Below are 25,110 nucleotides of genomic sequence, written 5' to 3' on the forward strand. Positions count from 1 at the left end.
TGTGTCACAATGCAGTGTCTAGATATGTACCAGTGTGAAGAGAGCATCATTCCTCTCTTGTGGTATTCTCTTGTGTTTCTCTTGTTTAAAGGATTACAGCCAAGCAAAGAATAGAATATTGGAGTTTCTTCATTTTGAAATGTACGGCATCTACTAAGTCAGTATAAAAGCAAGCAAGCACAGCTGTGCACTATCTCCCTGAGAAGGCACCTCTTTAGCATTTGCAATTCCATGCATGAGTTATCATTCAAAATCCTCTACAATATATTCCTCAAATGATTACTTACATATCTCCTACCACTCCTACAACCCTTACTGCTTTGTAAAACATATTATTTAACATTCAGAGTCTTCTAGGCACAGGATGCAGAACTGGCACATGCAGCAGGCTGGAGAGAGGTCAGAAATAAATGTGTGGGCAAAACCAGGTGGTTGGAGTCGGGGAACTGATCTGTTGTTGCTTCAGTCCGTCTTGTGCCACAAATGTTGCCTGTGAAGGTCTGCTGCCTTCAGACAAACCGAATCTTCTTGGTTTCTAGTTTAAGAACACTGCAAAAATCAACATATTTTGAGAAAACATTGATTGGCTGAAAGTATCCTGTACTCTGGTTCTTAGATTCAGCTGGATGTGGTGCTGAAATACCCCTCATACCCATGGCTTGTTGTTGGGCTGTTCAAGGTGGTTAACAAGCCACTCTGGGTAAGGCCTGGTTCACATAGGAGATGATCTATGTGGTGGCGGAGGAGGGTAGGCACTGCTCCACCATCATGTTATTTCATTGTTGTTCCTGACTGAATGTATGAACTATGTCTATGTCTCCCCCAATAGTTCATTGCAAGTTCAGGATACAACCTCCAACAACTATTACCATCTAATATCTAATGCTGGGTCCAGCACCAAGCTTGAGTGGACCTTTGGCATAGTCTTGCTATGGGAGTCCTGGCACAGACCTGGACCACTGCCACCATCAGAGCCCCATCTGGCATTGCCATCACTCACCACCACCACTTGGGGCCCCAAGCAGTGTTACTGCTGCCATTGACACTTACCACTCACCCCGTACATGCTTACCCAGTGGCAGCAGTGCATTCTGATGGAAGCTAAGGTGACGCTTAGCTCCAATAGGAGCCTGGCATCGTATTTTGGCATCAACATATTTTGATAAGATGCCCACTGAAGCTGAGCAGTGGCTTGGCCCAGATCCAAATGTGTTGCTATCACCCACTATAAGATAAGCATGTCTGGGATGAGTGACTGGTGGCTGGAGCCTAAATGAACAGCCCAAATGACAGCAGCAAGGTTGAGTGGGAATCTTATGGTGGCATGGACAATGGTGGGTAGACTGAACCCTGGCTTGTTCTGCCAGAGCACCTGGCAATTACCCAAGTATACCACGGGGGTTCATGCCAGGACTTGACTTGATGCCAACAATACATAGTGCCTTAATGCCTCTTTACTGTATGCTTCAAATTCTTTCACTAAACCCAACAGCATCAATTTTATGGCTAATCTAGATCTCATAAGAAGGGCCATGCTGGATTAGATCAAAAGCCTATCTAGTCCAGTGTTCTGTCCCTGTGGTGGCCAGCCAGGTAACTGTGGGAAGCCCACAAGCAGCACATAGCACCCTCCCACTCATGTTCTGCAGCAACTGGTACACAGAGGCATACTGCCTCTGATACTGGAGGTAACATATAGCTACCATGACTAGTAGCCATTGATAGTTTTCTTCTCCATGAATCTGTCTAATCCCCTTTAAAAGCTGTCAAAGTTGGTGGCCATTACTACATCTCATGGTAGAAATGTCATAGTTTAACTATGCACTGTGTGAAGAAGTACTTCCTTTTATCTGTCCTGAATCTCTCTCCATTCAGCTTCATTGGATGACTCCAATTTCTAGTATCATGACAGAGAAAATTTATTCGGATTCATTTTCTCCAGGTCATGCATAATTCTATATATCTTTATCATGTCCTCTTTATTTGCCTTTCTTTAACCCCAAAAGCCCCAAGCATTATAACCTTTTGTCACAGAAGAGTTGCTCCAGCCCCTTGTTCATGTGGGTTCTCATTTTCCACACTTTTCTGACTGTTGGAACACCAACATTGGTTTACTGGCACACATAAAGTCTTAAAACATGGCATATCTACCTACAGCTCATAAAGAGTGGAAAGCAGGCATTAAGGGCTCCCTAGCCCAAGCCCAAGCCCACCTCAATCCATGCTTGACATTTAAGAAAGCTTACTTTGCCTACTTGGAGATCTTCACCTTTTCCCTCTTCAATTATACATTCTTCTTCTACACTTTCCAGCTTTGTTTGAACCAATGCATTCTCGGTTTTGCTAATCCATTCCTTTTAAAAAAAAAAGTCGAAATGTAGATACTATCATTTTTAATCAGCAGCTATTTCTACTAGGCATGTTCAGCTTCCCTAACTTTGGGTCTCCAGATGTTGCTGTACTACAACTCCAGTCAAAATGATGAGGGAAGAACACTACGTGAAACCAAAAAAAAGGAAGAGATAGTCTCTAGTGTACTACAACTCCCATCTTCCCTGATCACTGACCATGTTGTCTGCAAACCCAAGGTTAGGCAAGGCTGACCTAGGGCTCATCTACACCAAGCAGGATATTCCACTATGAAAGCGGTATATAAAAGGCAGGAGCCACACCAAGCAGCATATAGCAGTATAAAAAGTGTATATAGTATGTCTGAATGAGCCCCAACAGTTGTCAGTGCTCTTCAATACCGCTATAAAGCAGTAGTGTGGCTCCTGCCTTTTATATACCACTTTCATAGTGGAATATCCTGCTTGGTGTAGATGAGCCCCTAGTGTGAAACCAGTTTAAGGCTCAGGAGTGTAAGGGCTCATCTACACCAAGCAGGATATTCCACTATGAAAGCAGTATGGAAGCGGTATATAAAAGGCAGGAGCCACACCAAGCAGTATATAGCACTATGAAAGTGGTATATGGTATGTGTCAATGGGCCCCAACAGTTGTCAGTGCACTTCAATACCGCTATAAAGCAGTAGTGTGGCTCCTGCCTTTTATATACCGCTTTCACACTACTTTCATAGTGGAATATCCTGCTTGGTGTAGATGAACCCTAAGTTGGAGGCACAGCATTACAGTGAATCCACCTCTACCTGCAGGGTCAGTTCCACAGGGTAGCATCGGGGGACTTTTGTTCAGTTCTATGTCTATTAAGCTGGGGGTGGAGTGCTGCAGGGTTCCATTTTGTCCCCCATGCTGTGTAACATCTCTATGAAGCCACTGGCTGAGGTCAACAGTTGTTTGGAGTTGGGTGCAATCCCTCTCTCATGGAATCCAGATCTATTTCTCTCTGCCATCAAAGTCAGGTGGGACTGTGCAGGTGCTGGGCTGGTGTCTGAATGCTATAATGGCCTGGATGAGGGCCAATAATCCTGTAGCTGAATCCTGATAAGACAAAAACTCTGTGTATTGGTGGTTCCCAGGTCTGGGAATTTGGAAAGACAGATATGTCATTTGGGAGTTCTCTTAGATTCATCTTTGTTGCTGGTAGCTCAGGTGGCCTCCATGGCTTGGAGTGCCTAAGACCACCTAGTAAGTTCATGGTAGAAACAAGTTTTGAATGGGGATCTTCCTGATTCATAACTCAGTTTCTTACTCAAAACAATGGAAATGAATCAGCCCAGTCCTTCATACCATACCAGATACCAAAACATAGCAAAGCTGATGTTGTGTTTCCCCCCAACAAGATACATCTATGGTTCTAGATTTGCCTTCATCTCAAAATAACATAATCGTGTGTGTGTGTGTGTGTGTGTGTGTGTGTGTGTTATACAAACCATAGCAAAAGTGTTGCTGAGCACATAAGAAAGCATGCATATTTCAGAGGAATCAACCTATCAAAATAGGTTTGAAAAATGAAGAAAATCAAACTCTTACAGAAAGAAATTTCAAGAAAATCTTTGGCACCTTACCTGAAAGTTTCCATTGTGATCACTGAACAATTCAGTATATATATTTTTGGGGTCTGGTATAACAGGCATTAGGGTCTTCCTAATTCTGTAAAAAGATCATTTAAAAGATTAGGATAAAAATGTATGATAGAAAAGAAGAAACCCGTTTTCCAAAAATAGACTTTACCCGAAAAATATTTACAATTTAAAAGCAAAAGCAGACAATTTGAGATTTTCTACATGAAGTTTACCAAGGCTCCTGCTTCCAGATTCTTTGTGGGGTTAAGATCGGGTCCTTTACACACACAAAACAAATGCTATTTTGGGATGCATTAAAAGAAGTATAGCTTCCAAATTGTGCGAGGTACTGGTTAGGCCACGTCTATTTAGCACTGGTTAGGCCTCATCTTGAGCATTGCATCCAGTTCTGGACACCACACTTCAAGAAGGATGCAGACAAGCTGGAGGGGGTTCAGAGGAGGGCAGTGAGGATGATCAGGGGTTTGGAAACAAAGCCCTATGAGGAGAGACTGAAAGCAATGGGCATGTTTAGCCTAGAGAAGAGAAGGCTAAGTGGAGACATAATAGCACTCTTCAACCTAGGGAGGTTGTGGGCTCTCCCACACTAGAAGCATTCAAGGGGCAGCTGGACAACCATCTGTCAGGTACACTTTAGAGTGGATTCCTGCGTTGAGCAGGGGGTTGGACATGATGGCCTTATAGGCCCCTTCCAACTCTACTATTCTATGATTCTATGATTTTCTCCCTCCTGGTGTTTTTCTTTCTCTTCCTTTCTATATTTTCCATTACTCAACTATTAGGTGGCACTGTGGTATAGTGGAGTTGCACAACTACACTAGGCTTTCATCCTGCCATTTCAAGATAATACAAAAAGTCACAAAAATGACGGCAAAGGATGGGATAGGCCCTGGATGAAGAGAATGTCATGTACAGCAACTGCAAACTATTGTGAGTGTGGGATCATGAGCACCCAATAAATATGCCCCATTTCTAAAATAGATGCCAGAGCAGTGAACATTGGAATAAACAGTAAAACGACAAAAATAAATTGTTCAATTTAAAGCAGAGTACCAATAAAAATGGTGGCTGTTCAGTTAAGGAATTCTTCCTGGAAAAGAGATGTTTCAGGAGGCACCAGAAGCAGAACAGTGTTGGTGCCTGCCTGACCTCCAGGGGCAGAGAATTCAAAAGAGGCTACCACACTAAAGGCTCTTCTCCTGGTAGACTCTAATCAGGGCATAGGTCCATGTGGAACCCCGAGGAGCATGCCCCCTAATGACAGTAACTGGGCAGGTTGGTAAGGGAGAAGGTACTCTCTCAGATATCCTGATCCCAAGTTGTTTAGAGCTTTGTACACTAGTACCAAAACCTTAAACCTGGCCTGATAGCTAGTGCGGTTCCCTCAACATGCTGAAAAGGGGCAGTGATAGATCATATTATTATTATTATTGTATATATATATATATATATATATATATATATATATATATATATATATATTAATCGAATGACCAAAACTAACCATGGAAGACAAGTATTTATTCAGTTGGAAGTTCAGTTGTGACAAGACAGGTAAAAAACTGATTGAAAATGAATTGAGCCAAATTCAAATAATTATTAAATGCAGTAAACTGTACTATGACAACTTGCATAATCAACTTGAAGAAAACTTGTCAAGAGACAATGAACTAACTGTGAAGCGCCATAAGATTTGTGTTTCTGCATACACATTATCAAACCAACTATTGAGACACCTAAAAAGACTGTCAAGAGTTAGTGAGTGCCACTGCTCCAAAAACGAAAAGAAGCACAGAAAACAAAACCTTGTCATTCCAGCAACACTGTATGTTTTGTGAGGAGAGATGCAATATTTGTACTCTGGACCCAAGTAAGTGGCGGAGGGGAGCTTATCTGGCTCCCCCATCCACCACGGTCCATGCGGCAATGGTGGCAGAGCCAGGTAAGGGAGGAGAGGGGCTAACCTGGCTGCGGCAGCAGTGCTGTCCATGTAGTGACAGCAGCAGGGGCACCAGATAAGGGGGGAGGGGGCTTACCTGGCTCTGCCGCCCGCCACTGCCATGGTCCATGCAGCGGCAGACAGCGAAGCCAGGTAAAGGGGTAAGGGGACCTATTTGGCCCCCATTTTGTCCCCCCTTCCCCACTTACCTGCCTCCACCATCTGCTGCGGAAGGGGGGAAATGGGGTCCGAATCTCGATCCAGCTCTCCGGATCTCGCTCCAGATCCAGAGCAGACCAGGGGAGGGTCAGATCGACCCAAACCAGTTCGGGGTGGGTGGGTGGGTGGGTGCACAGCCATAATAAAAAATGATTAAGATTGCAATATAAAAACAAATGTCACTGCCAACTACTTTCCCCCCTACAAAACACATTTTATATTAATATGCAATGAACCAATTACTTTGAAGATAATAAAGTATATCTAGCAATCATCAAGTTAAAAAAGTTATTTTTTGAACATTAATATTTTTAATATTTTGTAGTCTACTACAAAAAATGCCCAAATGTCACCCATTGTTTCCATCAAAACCTTCCAAAGTAAAGAGGGCTAAAATGTAGACCACAAAAACCACTTGGGGAAAAAATGAAAGTTATCTGCTTAACTCATGATCTGAGCAACCAGCTTTGAAGCTGAGGAATTTCCGCCCATAAAATGGAATCCCTTTCACAAATTAACCATATGGCCATGCTTTTCCGTAGTAATATTTTTATATTAGTGAAATGCTCATCGTTAAAAGAAGCAGGATCTGTAGAACAGCAGCTCTTCTCCAAAGCAAAGGCACACTATACCCCATCCTTGTCAGAGAAGGCTGGGCAGGTAGGCTATGGAACTACTTCAAATACAGTGCTTAAATTTTATCCTTTGTGAATGAATGGAAGCCACACCAGGCCCTGAGTAGGTAGAAGATATCCTCTTTCTGGGTAACACTTAGATTGTGAATATTCCTTTTGTGGACTCTTTGCCATTGCCAGCCTTGTTTGTTCTGCCCTGAGTGGAAAATACTTCCTTTCTGAATATTGACACCTTCTCACCCTATCACAACACAATAATTTTTTTCAAATTGTGATGGATTTGATTGCCCCAGATTCCAGCATGCATTTGGAGGTATTCTCAGAATTTCAAAACTGGGAGCCTACATCTGAGGGTTTCCATCCCAGCTCAAACCAGGGATATGGTTTGGCACCATGTATGTTCTTTACATACTCCCATGTAAGGCAATGTCTGTCCTTCACTGCTATGGAGAAGAGTAAGCTGTTGTACCTGAGGACCTGTACCCCAGTAAAGATGAGGGAGAATTTTGTTTGGACTGCATTTTTAAGCAATTCACAGATTAATGTGTACATTGAAATGCAGCTATGCTTTAGACTGTGCACTGCTCCAAATTTTACAATGCAGTTCTTGGCTAAAAAACGTGTACAAAAATATGGATTTTAGTGAAAAAATACATACAATTCAAATGAGAATTTTCATACAGTTGCTTTTTTTAAAAAAAAAATCACAGAAGACTTGTATCAATGTTGTTGTGTTTTCATAATGATGTTTAGTTTTATAATTTGTTGCAAACCACTTCAGAATTTTTAAAATGACAAGTGTTATAAAAAATATTCTAAAATAAATAAAAGAACACTTGTGAAACTGGCATTGACCAAAAATAGACTGATCTGACCATCCCTACCATCCAACCTTTAGGCCACCACTCAGTAGTGTCATCTGCAAATTTGATAAGCATTCCCTGCACTTCCTTATCAAAGTCATTAATAAAAATGTTGAAGAGCACTGGGCCCAGGACTGAGCCCTGTGGTACTGTGCTTGTTACCTCCCTCTAGCTTGAGAAGGTACCATTGATAAGCAAGCACTCTTTGAGTCCAATTCTTTAACAAACTATGGATCTCCCTAATAGTTGTCCCATCTAGCCCACCTTTAGCTAGTTGCTAATCAGAATGTTATGTCTTCCCAGGGATTGATGTCAGACTAACTGGTCTGTAGTTCCCAGGTTCCTCCTTTCACCCCTTTTGAAGGTTTGGACAACATTAGCCTCCTCCAATCATCCATCACTTTGCCTGTCTTCCATGATTTTGCAAAGATAATAGACAGTGGTTCTGAGAGTTCTTTTGCTAGCTCCTTCATTATTCTAGGATGCAGTTCATCGGGCCCTGGAGATTTGAACTCATTCAAAGTAATTAGGCGTTCCTTGACCATTTGTTTATCAATCTCAAGCTGCAATCTTGCCACTTTGGCTTGTATTTCAGTTTCTCCAGGGAGGTCATGGACCCTCTTTTGAGAGAAGGCTGAGCCAAAGTAGGAATTGAGCACTTCGGCCTTATCTTTGTCATCTGTTATCATTTTGCCATCCTCACTGAGTAGCTGAACCACCATTTCTTTCCTCTGTCTTTTACTATGCACATACCCGAAGAAAGCTTTTTCTTTTCTTTTTTCTTTTAGCATCCCTCGCTAATCTCAGCTCATTCTGAGCTTTAGCCTTTCTGACTCCATTTCGGCACTTCTGCGCCACTTGTCTGTACTCTTCTTTTGTAGCCTGGCCTTCCTTCCACTTCCTATATGTATCCCTTTTTGTTTTCAGGTCATCTCTAAGCTTTTTGTGGAGCCACATTGGTTTCCTCTGTTGTCTTCTATCTTTTCTCCTGGTTGGAATTGTTTGTAACTGTGCCTTTAAAATTTCCTTTTTTAGAACTCCCACCCATCTTCTTTTTTCATTAGGGTCACTTGCCATGGGACCTTACTTACCATTGTTCTGAATTTATTAAAATCAGCTTTCCTAAAATCCAGAGTACGTGTATGGCTACACTTCCTTTAAAATCAAGAACGCAAGTATGACATGGTCACTTTCCCCCAGAGTTCCCATAACTGCCACTTTATCCACTTAGTCATCCCTATTGGTCAGTATCAAGTCAAAAAAGAACTGTACAACAAACAAACAAATCCCCAAACAAAAAGCCAACACTTACCTTTTCAACCTGCAAATACACAGCAGAAAAACGAATAGTATCAGGAGGCCAGCCATCGCCAAAGTTAAAAGGGGGACAATACTTAGATCAGGTTTGGAGTCATCACTATCACAGGACTCTAAGAGGCATCACACACACAAAAAGTTGAAAAGCAGTAACATCAGATTCTTTAAAGCACATTTTGGCGTATTTTTCATTTGTAAAGCAATTATATAAATATATATGGATGAGCTGTACTAAAATATACATCTTTAGACCACCATTCTTTTACACTTCACAGTAATGAAGAATTTTGTATCAGTGGGGTATGCTCATGATAGGGTGAAAGAGAAGAATTTTGCTTTCACACATACTGGTGTGACGTTTTCTTGCCTGTGTGATAAAAATAAATCCCTTATATCCCATTTATAATTAAGCACAATTCCAACAAAGCTGACCTTCACAGGAATAGGAAAAACAGGTGTTATATATGTGTTGAAAGCAAACCATCACACAGCTGCCTGATTATGCTTTCACTGAAAGGAATAAATTATGGCAAAACGGTCTCCTTTTGGATTGGCTCCTTCATACATTTCCCCCCTCCCCAGGGATTTTCTTTCTCTGCTTTTCTATATGTTCCATTACACAACCACTAGGCAGCACTGTGGTACAGCAGAATTGTAAAAATACCACCGTTCACGAATATACCAAACTTTTCTTGCTAGATACACACACACACAACACACTGTTAAAATGATTGCAAAACTTGGGGAAAGCCCTGGTGTATGACAACGCTGTGTAAAGCACTTGCAAATTACCATGAGTGAGGAAGCATGACCACACAATAAATGCCTCATGTCGAAAGGCTTTAAGTTACCTCAGGGTCACAATCCTATTGTGATCCCACGCACTAATGGTAGGGAGTTGCCAGAAACTAGCTTCTCATCTGCATCGCCAGGAAGAACATCCCATAATTTGTGAACCGCCCAGAGAGCTTCGGCTATTGGGCGGTATAAAAATGTAATAAATAAATAAATAACAATTTGTTAATGTTGCCCCCACTTCTTCACCTCCACAAGCTGCTGCCAAAACCTGAGCTGGGAAGTTCTTCCTCCCTCCCTCCCTCCCTCCTGATCATTTTCTACCTTTCCTGACCCAGTCACCTGCCCTAAATCCTGTTCTCTTTTTCATCTCTGAAAGCAGAGGGTCAAGCAATGGTACACCAAACCACTGGACCTCTTTTGTGCTGCTTGACTCTTCTGAATACCGGTACAAGGAGCTTCATCCCTTCCCCGACCGTTCAAGTAGTTAGAGGAGGAATCTCAAGTACGAGCTCCTTCATGTGCGAGTATAGATCATAAACTAGGGTCTCTGTGCCAGCCACTTCTATGTTCCATGCAGCACATACCATACTGTGAGCACAAAATAAATGATAAGCAGTAGAGGTAAGTAGTATTACATAGGCAGGATCTACACTACTGCTTTAAAGCGCTTTATAACAGTTATAAAGCGCTTTAACTGGTTTAAAGCAGTATAAAACTGTTATAAAGTGCTTTAAAGCAGTAGTGTAGATCCGGCCAAAGTGTCATCAAAACAATATTTTTTACCTATGGAATTGCCATTTTTCCAAAATGACTCTGCTCCCCATTCACTGAATTTATAAACACCGCAAGGGAATTTCAGCCTGAGTCGAAAGGAGTAGCACATCATTGGATCAATCCCTTGGATTTCAATCTTGCAGCATTTGTTTTCCCTAGACTAAATGGCAAGAATGTTAATCATTAATAGTTTTGTCCAATGTATATTTTCCTGTTCTAGGCTATTGTAATAGAATACAGTAATAACCAAGATTATACAACAAAGGCTTTTAAAATATTTATATCTACCATGGGTATTTATTGCTCCTGTCTATTGCCAGTATTTAAATGTTCTGTTTTGTCCCTTTTATATCTCATTTATGTCTTAATTCCTTCCTCCATGATTCAAAACATTACATTTTGACTGGTGAAATGTTATTTTGAATGCAAATACAATTGAGACTTCTCACATTTCTTTTTTTTTTTTTTTTTTTTTTTGGAGAATAAAACATTCTTCCGTCTTATCTCTCTTTGTATTTTCTTTTTCTCTTTTCTGCTTTTGCTTCATCTCAGATCCCAATGCATAACCCCCCTGTTACTGTCTTTGTGGGGGTAAGTTCCACTCAAAAGTCAGTGATTGAAGTTACAATGGTTGAACCAACCACTTTGTAACCTTGTCACTAAATGTAATTGGGGAAAGGTGATTCCAGTTACTATTGCCACTGGAACATCCAGCGACAAGGTAGAATCCAGCTATACCGCAAGGCAGTCCATCTAAGCCCAGGTGAGAACAAACTCCATAAGTGATTGAAGAATGCACCCCAGTACCTGGCAACAAAGATTTCTTCCATTTTGTCAGGATTAAACTTCAGCTGGGTATTCTGCATCAGTCCCAAATCTGTCTCTATCCATGGTCAGACAGTGGGTGTTAACCAAAATTACTGGACCAAGATCTACAGTGAGGCAGACCTGAGCAAACTCTATATATTGTTGATCCTGCACACCCAAACTCCTCACAACTATGCTGAGTAACTTTCATACATACATGGAAGAGGAGAACCAAAATATTGGCCTGGTTTAGATGTAACCATTTTGGTCCAGTAAGCCATGGCTTAGGTGCTGCTTATGTATCCTGGTAAGTAGCACTTAATACAGATGACACCGGAAACTGATTTATCAACCCACTGTAACTTCCTCAAAGCTGAGTATGCAGAGGAGGGAAGAAGGGGAGGGGTGAGGAGGAAGCAAGCTGGCAAAAAGCTCATTCTTAGCTTTATAAATCATGATCTATCAGACTGTGACCATTACATCTGAACAACGCTAATAAAACCCTGCAGGACTCAACAAGGGAGACCCCTTAACAGAAAACAATAACTCATTAGCAACCCTTGGGACATCTATGACAGGTAAGAAAAAGTCCAGTCAAGACCAGAGACATGCTCACTTACTAAGTACTGCTGGCCAGCCAACAACACTCCATGGCTTGCTGTGTTAAAAACAGTTTGCAGATCAGATAAGACAGTGGCCTTAGCTACACCTAAGGTTTATCCCGGTATTGTCCCAGGGTCATCCCTGTTCATGTAAATGACACACAGGGGATCCCGGGAGCAGGCAAGGATGACCCCGGGACGATCCCAGGATAAACCTTAGGTCTAGCTAAGGCCAGTGTATCATTTCTCTTGACAATGTGAAATGGAGATCTGTTGAGCAAGTTCACAACAAGCACAACTTGGGTTCCATAGCCAGATCAGAATTCTGACTGAAATGAACTGATGAACTGAGCATCGTCCAGATATCCCTGGAGCAATTAAGTAGCCACTCATTAAGTAGCCACTCATGTTCACCCTCAAAAGTAAATGCAGGGCAGTAGCTGGCTGGAAACATAACCAGAGATCGCTTCTTGACTAGGGCTGGAATGCTACCTACTTAAGACATCCTACTAGCAGCCTTTCTTGCTCACAGTCTTTCCTTCTTAGGCTGTGAATAATGCTGGCAAATAAGGAACTTGGCTTTTAGCCAGTCAGAATGACCATAATGAAACAGAAGACTAATGGCCCATGAAATACCAAGTACTGTTCTCTCATTGGTGGAATGGCGGGAGACCTAATTTTTGTGAGGTGCAGGGCACAGCTGATGCACTTACTTTGAAAGAGCAGTCTAACGTGTCATTTAAGCAGTTTGTACCCATGTGCAAGGAATTGTGGGCATACAAAGAGGCTGTCGCCCAGAGGAAAGCTTTGCTGATATGCTAATGCTGCTTGCAAAGGGGCTGTAGCATGGGTAAACAATAATAATAAAAATGACACTGTCAACAACTCTGTTTTCTTTTTGTGCTCTAACTGTGTGGCCTGGTTCAGACAACATGCTAATTTTGTGGTTAAGCAGCATGGTTTAGCGTGTTGTCTGAACCAGGCCTGTGTCTAACTCCATTTGGCCATGCTGAAGTGGCACGTTGTGTTGAACTACCGGTGTGTCTGCTATCTCAAGATGCCTCTAGCCTCAAGGCCAGAGTAGGACTCGGTTAATTGGACCAAATGATCTCAGTCCTGTTCCTGTGGAACTTCTATCATTTCCTATGGGGTTTGGGACAACATTTTGCAAGGCGAAGCTTTCTTTATTGCTGCTGTTATCATATGAAGGTAAATTTACCAGGAGGTTCATCAAATGTACATGAATGCGAAATCTGATGGAAAATCCCTCATAAGAAAATTCATTTATTTCTGTCCTGCAGAAGAAAAGAGGCCAATTCCAAGTTTCCATCTCCACTTTTCTCTGTGTAACAGAAAATTGCATCTGCCACCTACCCACCTGCCAAACTTGATCAAATCTGCTTTTGTACTGAAGTTCCAAATCCATACAACTTTGATATATAGGCCTCTTGCACTTTATGGTTACTTCTTCATCTGCCCACTGAAATGTTACATTTTCAGGTGGGTTGGGTTGGACTGGTGAAGATAAATCAAACAGGAAATTACACTCTTTCTACTTATGAGTGAGTTTGTTATAATTATTCATAACACGTCTGTCATGCTTGATAGTTTGATCCTCCAAGATGGCTCACTTCTCTTGTACAATACAGCATTCTATGTACCTAAATCATCAAAACATTTATATATTACATTGTATACATAAATGTAGCAGATGTGGGGACACAGCACACACCCATAATATAACACTACATGAATAAAGGAGGTATTTGAAGCTATTCAGCCCAATCTAGAGTCCAGTGCCTGGAGCTCCTTTCCTCACAGCCTTCCCCGTCCATTTCAACAGAAGGAGCAGATTTGTACAACAAAACATTTGTGTGGCTCCGCTTCCTCCACAGAGGCCTTCTCCCCATTAGAAATTACTGAAGGAAGACAATTCTTTGAATGTGACTGTTTTGCAGCAAATGTAATATTTGAATGTCTTTGACTTGTTAGCAACTCGGTTGTTTGTACTTTGGCAGGCTACATAAGGCTTTCTAATGGGGGTGGGAAAGCCTCGGTTGCACGTTACTTACCATGTGCTATAATAGTAAAAATACTGTAAGATGCTAACTGTTAAATACTATCAAATCTTAAATAAGATTGCATGCCAAGCCTTAAAGACTGTCAAATACGATGTACCAGTGTTTTCATACTTCTTTCTGGATAATTCTGGATTCTTTAGAAGCATGTCATGGGTCTCACCACTACCATCACCACTAACAGAACATAAGCAAGCTTCTCAGAATGACATTTTGTGGACTGTTGCTGATTTTCCTCAGCCATAAGCAGCCACAGGTAAACGTTGGGTATATCTGTACACAACAAACAATGGCAAGGCCGAAAAGTGTTTCACGTGAACTGAGTGGGAATCTCAGGCCTGGGCCAAATCCGGCCTTCCTGGGATCTCAATCTGGCCCCTCCAAGGCTGCCCAAATGGTCACACACATTTTCCTGGTCACATCCATTTTCCTCTGGCCATTATTTGATGTTTTTTCAGATTTTGCACTCCCCCATTTAAAAAGGCTGAAAAGCCTCCCCTAAGGCCTATATAATGGCTGTAAGAGCTTTAAACTAAAATATGCTGATATTTTTATATTTTTAGCCCACCCTTTTTGCCTTTGGCCACATTCACCAGTGGAATGTGGCCTCCAGGAGGTTCTCAAAATTGAAAATGGCCCTCAGACCAGAAGAGGTTCCCCATCCTTGTTTTAGAACATTCATCTGAATGCTTTGTGTCAGAATCCTTTTCATCCTTGACACAAGTGGAACGTTTGAAACCAACTGGATATACTATAGCATAACAACTATCAGTCAAATATGAAGTACCACAGTATAAAAATATTAAAATATTGAAGTCAATCATCACTGGGCATCCATGAAAGAAGGCAAATATTCAAGTGCCCTGGGTATGTCCAAATAATAATCAACATTGGAATTCATAGGATTTAGGGGGGGGGGGGTTTAAAAATATTTGTGCTTTTATTTTTCGTTTTTGGTAATAGCAGCCAGGCATTGACATGTGATAAACTAGGCTAATAATATATACTATCTTACAGAACAGTGAGCTATCTTCCATATCACCAGAGTAGAGCTCTTTTGTCCCATTTGTATCCCTGATAGAAATCTGAAAATCCTCTCCTTCAATCTGAAAGAGACATGCAGTGTTGTATCCTTCGTCAAGTATATATTGGGGGCATTGCTTCCATTCGCCTTCATCAAATCTGCAATTGAAATAGTGACACTAATTAATGTGACAAAATTGCCTTTATTAAAAGCAACGTTCTGGATTCAGAGTGAGCCATTTTTTTAAAAAAAGACCCATAATAAACAATAAGACTTAAGTTGACCATGACTAACAGAAGTCCCACTGATTGCAATGGGTCTACTGGAAGTATAACCAAGGTCTTAGCTAGACCTAAGGTTTATCCTGGGGTCATCCTGGGGTCATCCCTGCCTGCTCCTGGGATATCCTGTGTGACATTTACATGAACAGAGATGATCCCGGGACAATCGGGATAAAACTTAGGTCTAGCTAAGGCCTAAGTCTAAATCCAACCCTGGGTGTTTTGAAATGCTTTAATGGAGGATAATCCATTTCCATGCCTATACACATGAGAGGGAATTCCTATCCAGGTGGGTCTTCTGTCTGCCCTTTGAAATCTGCAGCAATTTTCAACTAAAATATATTGTATTGCTGTCTATATTATTCTGTAACAAAGTTCTGCGGGCTGTTCATTTCCCCCAAGTTCAAGAACCAATTGTGTCTCTTCATCTATCAACAGTTTTTTCTTCCTTATTTTTTCTGAACTTTATTAGGATAATCCTTTTTATATTATAATGGTTGTTCCTTTGTTTTCCAATTCCATTTTGGCTGCTCTTTGAAAATATCACATTCTTCCCCAGCCCCCCAAATACAGCTGCTTTTCTAATAAAAGAAAGGCTTCCTTCTTTTGCAAGACTTTAGTAAGCCAACTGAAGATCTACAATAGTCCTTCGGGATTTTATATGCTTCACTGTTCTGACTTAGTGGAGCTATTAGTCAAATGTTACTTTAGGTTTTAGTCTTATTTAGTTTATATGGTGCTTTTTACTGACTGTACCGAAAGATGTTCACAACAAACATCAGCTAATCAAAATGCAACATTAAATTGGGGAGGGGGTGTTTAAAAATGTAACAAATTCAGACATACTATATAAGTACAAAGAAAAATAATCATTAGCAAAGTAAAACAAACCAAAAAAGGCAAGCCAACTGTTGCTGCTAATGGCACTCTTGCAACGAATCTGTGAATTTCAGTTTCTTATTTTTCCAATCTTGACTTTAGTTCATCTTTTATAATTTCTCCAGTTCCCTTTATAATTTCATACCAAACTTTTTAAAAAATATTTCAAGTTCACATGAAACTTTGTAACCATTTTTTGTGTATATTTCCCCTGCATTTTGGTGTTTGTTTTGTCTAATATACATGTTTGTGCAAGCAACTGTTCTAATACAATAAATTGCTGGTTGTTATTTTTGCTAATATACACAATTTTGTATGCATTTTTTGATTGGACAGCTCCTTTGAAAAATTTGGAAAAGTGCGAATTTTGAAGGATAACTGAGTTTGCACAGTGATGCAAAATTAGGTACATTTGCATTAAAATGAGAACTGCACAAATTTCTCTCCCATCCCCACTCTTGCTGCATTTCAAGGTGCCATAGCACCTTGTCTTAAATACCAGGGTCTTCTCATCAGATGGAATGGTTCACAGTTCCCTCGCTCATCTCCCTTCAAAAGGAGGCTGACAGCTGCAAGAGGAAAATGCTAGGGAATGGCAATGCTGTTAAGTCCTTTTCCCCAGTCCTCCAGATGTTCCGGCTGCTCCTGCTACCGAATTTCTGCCACCATATAACAACAACAGTTTATTGCTTATTAGCCAGTCAGGACATGCGCATATAGAAACATAATAAAATACTCCTCACACCAGAGGGAATACCAAAATACAAAATGTTAATAAAATGGCTAACAAGAGCAGGTTAAAACATCTTTTAATCCTGGACAATATTTGCTGATATATTATATTAATAAGTTTAGTTTTCTATGGCTGCCAGTGACTTTTGTTTCTCCAGAGCCCATTTGACAAACTTGGCAGTCCTATATGACGTGTAATAATCTGTGCCAGCCAATAGTGATAGAGTTATGCTTGCAGAGGAGATATAATTGATAGGCATGTGCTCCGCTCCGATTAGGAGCAGAGAAGCAGTAGCGGATTGGCCTGCTCCGCCTTACCCAGAGGCGGAGTAGAAGCGGACCGCGGACCCCTAGAAGCAAGGCGAAGAGAAGTGGCCATTTTTCGGAGCTCCTAGTTCAGGCGGAGCGCTCCGATCGCCATCTTGAAACATTTCGCCCATAGGATTGCATTGCGGAAAACAATCAGGGATAACTGGGTTGATTTTAAAGCTATCGTTCTGAAAATTCTTGTGCACAGAGAGTCGTGGATGGGGGTCATTTTGAGACTACTCTCACCTCTCTGCGTGGTGCGGGTCACGCGCTAGAATTTTTTAAAAATCGGGTCAACAAACGGACAGCGCAGCTCAAACGGCGGTTTTCGCCCATAGGATTGCATTGAGGAAAACAATCGGGGATAACTGGGTTGATTTTTAAGCTATCATTCTGAAAATTCTTGTGCTTGGAGAGTCGTGGATGGGGGTCATTTTGAGACTACGCTCACCTCTCTGCGTGGTGCGGGTCGCGCGCTAGAATTTTTTTAAAAATCGGCGGGAAAAATACCTTTTTCAAAGGGCTGAGGGGCAGAGTCAGCTCCCGGTCATGATCACATGATCCCAAAGTTAGAGGAGGGCATAGGCAAAATGGGTAACTTGGGATTCTGGGAAACTTCTCTTTCTTAATCTGAACGGACTTTTCCCAGTGTTTTTTAACACAGTAGCCCCACCAAATGCACAAACACAACCTGAAATCATATACTAAGCCAAGAATAAGATAGAAACACAGCACTGCTACCCACCCTAACTTTGGGGAACAACTGAAAAGATGTGGTGCAAGGGAATGAGCTCCCCTAGGGCATCTCATCGTGGACGTGCCCCCACTCTCTCCTGTACTGGAAGGCCATCAGAGCCTTCCAAAGAGAGTAAAACGATGGAGCAATGCCTATCATGAGTCGAAGTGAGCGTTTACTTCTTAGTGGTGGAGCGATGTCTATTATGAGTTGAAGTGAGCGTTTACTTCTTAGAGCTCTCGTGGTGAAGCAATGGCTTTCTTGAGCTGAACTGGCAGCTGCTTCCCTCTCCCCCAGGCACGTCCCCCTATTGCTGGTAAAAGACAGATATAGCCTTTTTTTAAAAAGTTCTTCTTGCTGTTTATTCAGCAACACTGCTGCTTTTAATTCCACCCCTCCTTTGTTTACTTATTTGTTTATTTATTCCATTTTATATGCATTACTGGCTTATCCTTGGCTCACTTCCTTATGCCCCCAGAAATGCCAGCTGCATGCCTGCCTGCCTTCCCTCCCTCCTCCCCTGCCCACCTCGCAGGGATGTTGTGTGTGTGTGGCTTTGACTCAGGGGAGAAGTCCTTCCTGCGCTCACTTGGAGTTTTGGAAGTTCCAAATTTTGCAGGTTTAAGCCCCGCCAAAAAACAGGGGATGATGGGACTGCCTTGAGTCTCGGCGTGCGTATGTATCCCTGGATAAGCTTTCATGGTGGTGAGTTTGAGGGGTTTTTTTTAACATGCAAAATTGACGGAGCTATGGAAAGGGGTGTTGGTTTTTCATAAATTCCCCAAAAATCAGGAGATGATGGGACTGCCTTGAGTCTCAGTGTGCATATGTATCCCTGGATAAGCTTTCATGGTGGCGAGTTTGAGGTTTCTAACGGAAACCTCAAATTGACGGAGCTATGGAAAGGGGTGTGAATGGGGTGCCCGATTTTCAAAAATTCCCCAAAAATCAGGGGATGATGGGATTGCCTTGAAACTTGGCGTCCATGTGGACACGTGGATAAGCTATCATGGTGCCGAGTTTGAGCTTTCTAACATGCAAATTGACGGAGCTATCGAAAGGGGTGTGAATGGTGTGCCCGATTTTCAAAAATTCGCCAAAAATCAGGGGATGATGGGATTCCCTTGAAACTTGGCGTGCGTGTGTATACTCCCATGAGGTGTCATGGTGCCAAACATGAGGTTTCTAACTTAAACAGAAAAAAAGTTGTTTACTTTTTTAGCTTTCAATGCAACCCTATGGGGGGGAAAACGGAGCTCCGATCCGGATCCGGAGCTCCGAGCGGAGCGGAGCGGAAGTGGGCGGAGCAGGGGCGGGGCGAAGCGGCCCACTCCAAAAATGGCGGATCTGCAAGTGAAGCGGAGCGGGGGGTCCGTGCACAGCCCTAATAATTGAACTCAACAAGTAAGGGCTCAAGATATTGCTTCCTCAGCTCTGTGTACAATGGGCACTCTGCTAGGAAGTGTATCATATCTTCTGCCTTGAGAGAGCTGGCTGGGCAATCTGCTTTTACACTGTGGTGGGACCTATAGCATGCCTTCACCTCCATCAGCTGGAGTGAATTCAGTCTGCACCAAGTCATAAGCCATCTCAACTCATATGTGGAGACAGAAGTTAAGTATGGGGGGACCTTCCCTGGGAAGGTAATAATACTTTTATAGATCATGTTGGAACAACTCCCAGCAATGACGTCCATTGCTGTCTGGATGTCAACATCATGTAGCCTTCTAAAGATCTCCCTGTTCAGGCTACCATATAACATTCTTACACCTAGGGGGCTTTGCTTCTACAGTAAGACAGATACTTTTTGTAATAAGGGGGGGGGAATATGAACACCTAGAATGCATTATTATTATTATTATTATTATTATTATTATTATTATTTATATAGCACCATCAATGTACATGGTGCTGTACAGAGTAAAACAGTAAATAGCAAGACTCTGCCGCATAGGCTTACATTCTAATAAAATCATAATGAAACAATAAGGAGGGGAAGAGAATGCAAACAGGCACAGGGTAGGGTAAGCAGGCACAGGGTAGGGTAAAACTAACAGTATAAAGTCTGCACAACATCAAGTTTGCATCTCCAGATATGAGGGCAGCAGCTCACATTTCCAGGTTACCACAAACATGAGTCAACAAAAGTGGAAGCTGGCAGGGGTTAGCAGCTATTCCATAGGTCTCCTGGCTTATAGAGAATTCTGTGGCAAAAAGCTAAATTAAATGTGGAACTTATGCATAAATATGAGACAATATAAATGGCTCAAAGCAAGGAACAGAGCAATTCCTGCCCACATTGACCAACATAATATTCTGCAGCAAAATAAATCAAGGTAGGTATAAGCAGTTCAATAAAACAGTCATTTAGGATTGAAAGTATGCTTAGGGTTCACAGATGATTAAACAAAGTCATGATTTGAATGTAAGCAAGGCATTTCTTTACCATGAACACCCAGGGAGAAGAGAGCTATGAGACAGACAATATGATAAAAGAGGAGTTGCTGAACATGCAGAAAAGAGAAATCATTGAATGAATGTTCATATTTGGAGAGCACAGTCTGCATTCCCCATGTGAATTCATTGTACACATTGTAAAATGTCTGAAATGATGCTCAAACTGGAACCCTTAAGGAACTCTACAAGCCCCCTGCCTCCCCACCTCCACCAATTTTAGCCAAATCATTTAGGAGTACAACTCATTTCAAGCATGGTTCTGAAATGGGCTGCTGCTTCTACCATATCAGAAAGGAACGCTCTAGTACTCACCATCCCTCTGCCATCTGAATAGAACACTGGAAGTGTGTGCTATGAGAAAGTCTAGTAAAGTCAATCCTAATGCTTGGAGTTCACCACCATCTCCCTTCTCCTTAAGGTTGTAGACTAATGAAAGTGTTTAGAACACAGAATTTTCAACCAACATCGCAAAACTTGTGTGTGGCCTTTATGCACCATGGAACTGAAGATGAATATGCATGTCATAAGAAAGCCAAATCAATGTTCGACACTTTTGAGTTTTCAGAAAGTAAGGTAAGGCTTATCTCTTTGGCCAGATCTACACCAAGCAGGATATGACATTTTGAAAACAGTTTAAAAACTGTATATGCAGTGTGTCCTGGGCCCCAACAGTGGTCACTACTGTTATAAACTGTTTTAAAGCAATAGTGTTGATGATGCCTTTCTCTCTCTCTCTCTCATGTTTTAATTCCTTCTGGTCTTGATAAAAGGGAGTGATGGGGAAGGAAGGAGAGCATACCAATGCCACATCTGTTGGAATGCTATTGCCTTCCATTTCAAGGAATCAACAGCATTCAAACTTAGAACCATGAGAGCCAGTAAGGTGTAGTGATAAAGAGTGTTGGACTGGCATTCGGGAGATCTGGTTTCTAGTCCCCACTCAGTCATGAAGCTCACTGACTTTGAGCCAGTCACTAACTCTCAGCCTAACTTACCTCACAGGGTTGTTGTGGGGATAACATGGAGAGGAGGAGGACCATGTAAGCATCTTTGGGAAAACAGTGGGTGTCTAGTTACCAGTACTTACGAATAAAACATTGTCACGTTTATGTCAGGAATTTTTTCTCTAACATCCCAGAAGATCTCCATCATTTCATCATTGAAATTTTTAACTGTGTAATTTGTAGAACACTTAATGTTGGAATCTGTTGAATCTGAAAGATTGCAAGGAAAAAGAAAACATTACAGCTGCAAGATAAAAGTTTATCATCTAATCCCATTTAGATCATCTAAATCTATACATTTCTATGACATACCGCACTAGTAAAATGCTAATACATTTACAGAATCTACAATTCTGTGCATAAAAACAAACATGAAAAGCTAAAGTGTGGATCCCAGGGGCTCCAAAGCATTAGCCATGCATTCAACAGAATTCTGGATGCTACCTTTCTAATGGCATGCCTGTGTCATTCAGCTAGCCTCTGCCCAAACTCAGGGGAAATTTGGGCAAGGACATCAAGACAGCATAAGGATCTGTGTTTGAAAAATAACCAAGGAACCCCTAGTGCACACAATCCTTTGAACATAGGCATGTGCAAGGGGTGTGCTGGGTGTGCTCAGGCACACCCTATTGTCACAAGCAATAAGCACCAAATTGAGGGGAACCTTGAGTAGGGATCCAGAGGAGGATCCAGACACAGCAGGAATGGTCCTCCAGCTGCCTTCCAACCCTAACCCGAGACCTTCCACACATTCAATGAACATGCAGAGCTTCATGGGAAGCACCCTCATTGGGCAGGAAGACTCCTCGAGTGTAGGAGCTCTCCACATGTATATCTGTATGCTGGATAACTCTTTCTCACAAAGTCCACGAGACATTCGTCAAGGGAGGCAGTGTGCTGTTCTGGTGGTGAGCAGACTAGCCAATATCTTATCTTCACATTCTTGCAGTGGTAAGTGGATTTCTTGTGGTAAGGCCTGATCTCTTATTGATTGTAAAAGATCTTGTCATCTATTGTCATTCTGTACCTCCTGTTTAAATTCATTTGCCTCACTCAAGTCTTTGATAGGGAGAGATAACAGCTTTGCACCTGCTTCCCTGCCCCCTTCTCTGATAAATCAGTTGGTTCAGCACTTTCTTTCTAAAATTCAGGCTCCTACATTGTCACCCTGTCTCACGAACTCGGTTCAGATGAAACTCTAACACACAATGGCTTATTTTCCCGAGAAACCCATGGTGGATTAACATGTCATCTCTGAGCTCTTTTTCTCACCAACAGTGGCTTATTTCCCCCAAATAAGCCACCCTGGGAACCTATGGGTTATTTTACCCATGATGGGTTAATGTGTTGTCTGTCCGCCCATTGTGTCCAAGCCTGCCACTGCATCTCTACCCTTTTGACCTCTTGTGACAAAATATATCCATTCTCCTGTTCCCATAATTGGTTCATCTTGGTCTGAGTTCACTCCCACACTGTATATCCCTTCCTTTCCCATCCTCCTCGGCCAGAGGAATCTCATTTGACCCTCTCTGATTGCTTTTAGTTTTACTGACTTTTGGGGATTTATATATGCTGAGGTGATTAAATCCTCTCTGATCAGTGTGATTTCAGCACCAATATCAAGAATTCTGAAATACTTGTTCCTTTTCACCAGAACTTCTTCTCTCAGCCCAGAATCAAGGTCTTGGGCTTTCTCAAATCTGACTTGACAGAAATGTAGATTCCATGAAGTCTCTGAATGGTTTTCAACAGACTTTACCACACTGTCTGTAGCTGGTGTATGAGATGCCTGTAAGGGCTCAGTTGCTTCCCTGCTCCCTGCCAGAAAGAACACTCAACTCCAACTGCCAATTGTCTTGGACTGTAAAACTGAAGTAAATGTGAATTTTTGGGTTTTATGTTACCTGTTTCTTGTGAGCTTTCTTGATAATCATTTCTGAAGTATAAACCTTCAAAATACATAAAGAATAAATAAATAAGACAAAATGAAAATCATAAAGAAAGAATCATAAAGGAAGAGTTATGAGAAAGATTTTTTCTTGCAGGAAATTTGTTACATTTCCCAATATACAATATATAATGAGCCTGATGGTGATGGTGATGATGATGATGATGATGATGATGAGGAGGAGGAGGAGGAGGAGGAGGATTTACTTTTGTATACCACCCCATAGACAAAGCTCTCTGGGTGGTTTGAAAAAAGAAAGGAAAGGAACCTCTTGTGCAAGCACTGAGTCATTACTGACTCTTGGAGGGACGCCAGCTTTCGCTGACGTTTTCTTGGCAGGCCTTATAGCGGGGTGGTTTGCCGTTGCCTTCCCCGGCCGTTATTACCTTTCCCCCAGCTAACTGGGTACTCATTTTACCGACCTCGGGAGGATGGAAGGCTGAGTTGACCCGAGCCGGCTGCCTGAAACCAGCTTCCGCTGGGATCGAACTCAGGCCGTGGGGAGAGTTTCAGCTGCAGAAACTGCTGCTTTACCACTCTGCGCCACATAAGATTAAAACACTTAAAAACAATACACAAAATTTAAAAATAAAAGACATACACAGAAACATACATTTAAAACAATTATAAACAGCTTTACAGAATTTCTGTAAACCGCCCAGAGAGCTCTGGCTATGGGGGTGGTATATAAGTGAAATAAATACATTATACATACATACATACATACATACAAATCTAGGCATTGCTAAATGCCTGGGAAAAGAGAAATGTTTTAACCTGGCGCCAAAAAAATATCAGTGTTGGTGCCAGGTGGGCCTTGTGGGGAAGATCATTGTATAATTGGGGGGGCACAACAGAAAAGGCCCTCTCTCTCTTGTTGCTGTCCTCCGAGTTTCCCTTGGAGTAAGCACCCAGAGAAGGAGCTTAGATGTTGAATGTTGTTTATGGGTACGTTCATGTCAGGAAAGGCGTTCCATCAGTTATTGTGGTCCCAAGCCATGTTAAAACTAGCACTGTGAATCAGGCTCGGAAACATACAGGCAGCCAATGCAAGTGGGCCAGAGTCGGTCTTATATGTTCGAACCTTCTGGTCCATGTTATCAATCTGGCCGCCACATTTTGCACAAGCTGCAGTTTCTGAACCGTCTTCAAAGGCAGCCCCATGTAGAGTGCATTGCAGTAACCTAACTTGGAGGTTACTAGAGCATAGATAACTGAAGCCAGGTTATCCCAGTTCAGATAGGGCCTTAGCTGGGCCACCAACTGAGAGATCAAGGAGAATCAATAGAATCATACTTCCTCTGTCTTTCTCCCAATATAGGTCATCATGCAGGGCAACCAAAGCTGTCTCCAAACCAAAGGCAGACCTGAAACCCAACTGAAATGGATCCAGATAATCAGTTTCATCCAAGAGTGCCTGGAGCTGGCTCACAACCTTGCCCAGGGTCATCCTTTCTTTCCATCAGAATTCTTGCCTTAACAACAATAATAGCGGCGGCAGCAGCAGTAGTAACAGAACATTGATCTAACATTAAATTATATTTCTTGAGATACTTCAGGAAAACCAAGAATTCAAATTCCTTCTGTTTTACCTGTGTCTTCTATTTATAAACAACTTATTAGATCCAGACTTAGTTATATTCTGAGTAGATGCACTGAAAGTAAATGGGACTAATCATAACAAATTTAAGTCTCAATAATTTCAGTGGGTCTATGATGAAG

The 25,110-nt window shown here is 41.8% G+C and overlaps 1 protein-coding gene across 1 annotated transcript; it reads right to left on the reverse strand.

The window, feature by feature from the left end:
- Window positions 1-397: 397 nt before the first annotated feature.
- CRLF2 (cytokine receptor like factor 2) lies at window positions 398-22,773 on the reverse strand. Its single transcript, XM_063127676.1, has 9 exons — window positions 22,770-22,773; window positions 21,524-21,650; window positions 15,034-15,200; window positions 13,319-13,455; window positions 10,541-10,691; window positions 8,955-9,072; window positions 3,969-4,053; window positions 2,247-2,354; window positions 398-549 (listed from the first exon to the last, which is right to left on the reverse strand). The coding sequence occupies exons 1-9, from the start codon at window positions 22,771-22,773 to the stop codon at window positions 541-543; spliced, it is 906 nt and encodes a 301-aa protein (XP_062983746.1). The 3' UTR covers window positions 398-540.
- Window positions 22,774-25,110: the final 2,337 nt, after the last annotated feature.

Source organism: Elgaria multicarinata, chromosome 5, assembly GCF_023053635.1.
Source record: "Elgaria multicarinata webbii isolate HBS135686 ecotype San Diego chromosome 5, rElgMul1.1.pri, whole genome shotgun sequence".
Taxonomy (NCBI): domain Eukaryota; kingdom Metazoa; phylum Chordata; class Lepidosauria; order Squamata; family Anguidae; genus Elgaria; species Elgaria multicarinata.

Bases quoted from the DNA above. Each gene is read 5' to 3' on its own strand.
- CRLF2 (XM_063127676.1), bottom strand. The intron at 10,692-13,318 runs GTGGGTAGGTGG...CTTGCCATTTAG, and splicing joins GATTTGATCAAGTTTGGCAG to TCTAGGGAAAACAAATGCTG. The intron at 9,073-10,540 runs GTAAAAAATATT...GATGCCTCTTAG, and splicing joins GAAAAATGGCAATTCCATAG to AGTCCTGTGATAGTGATGAC.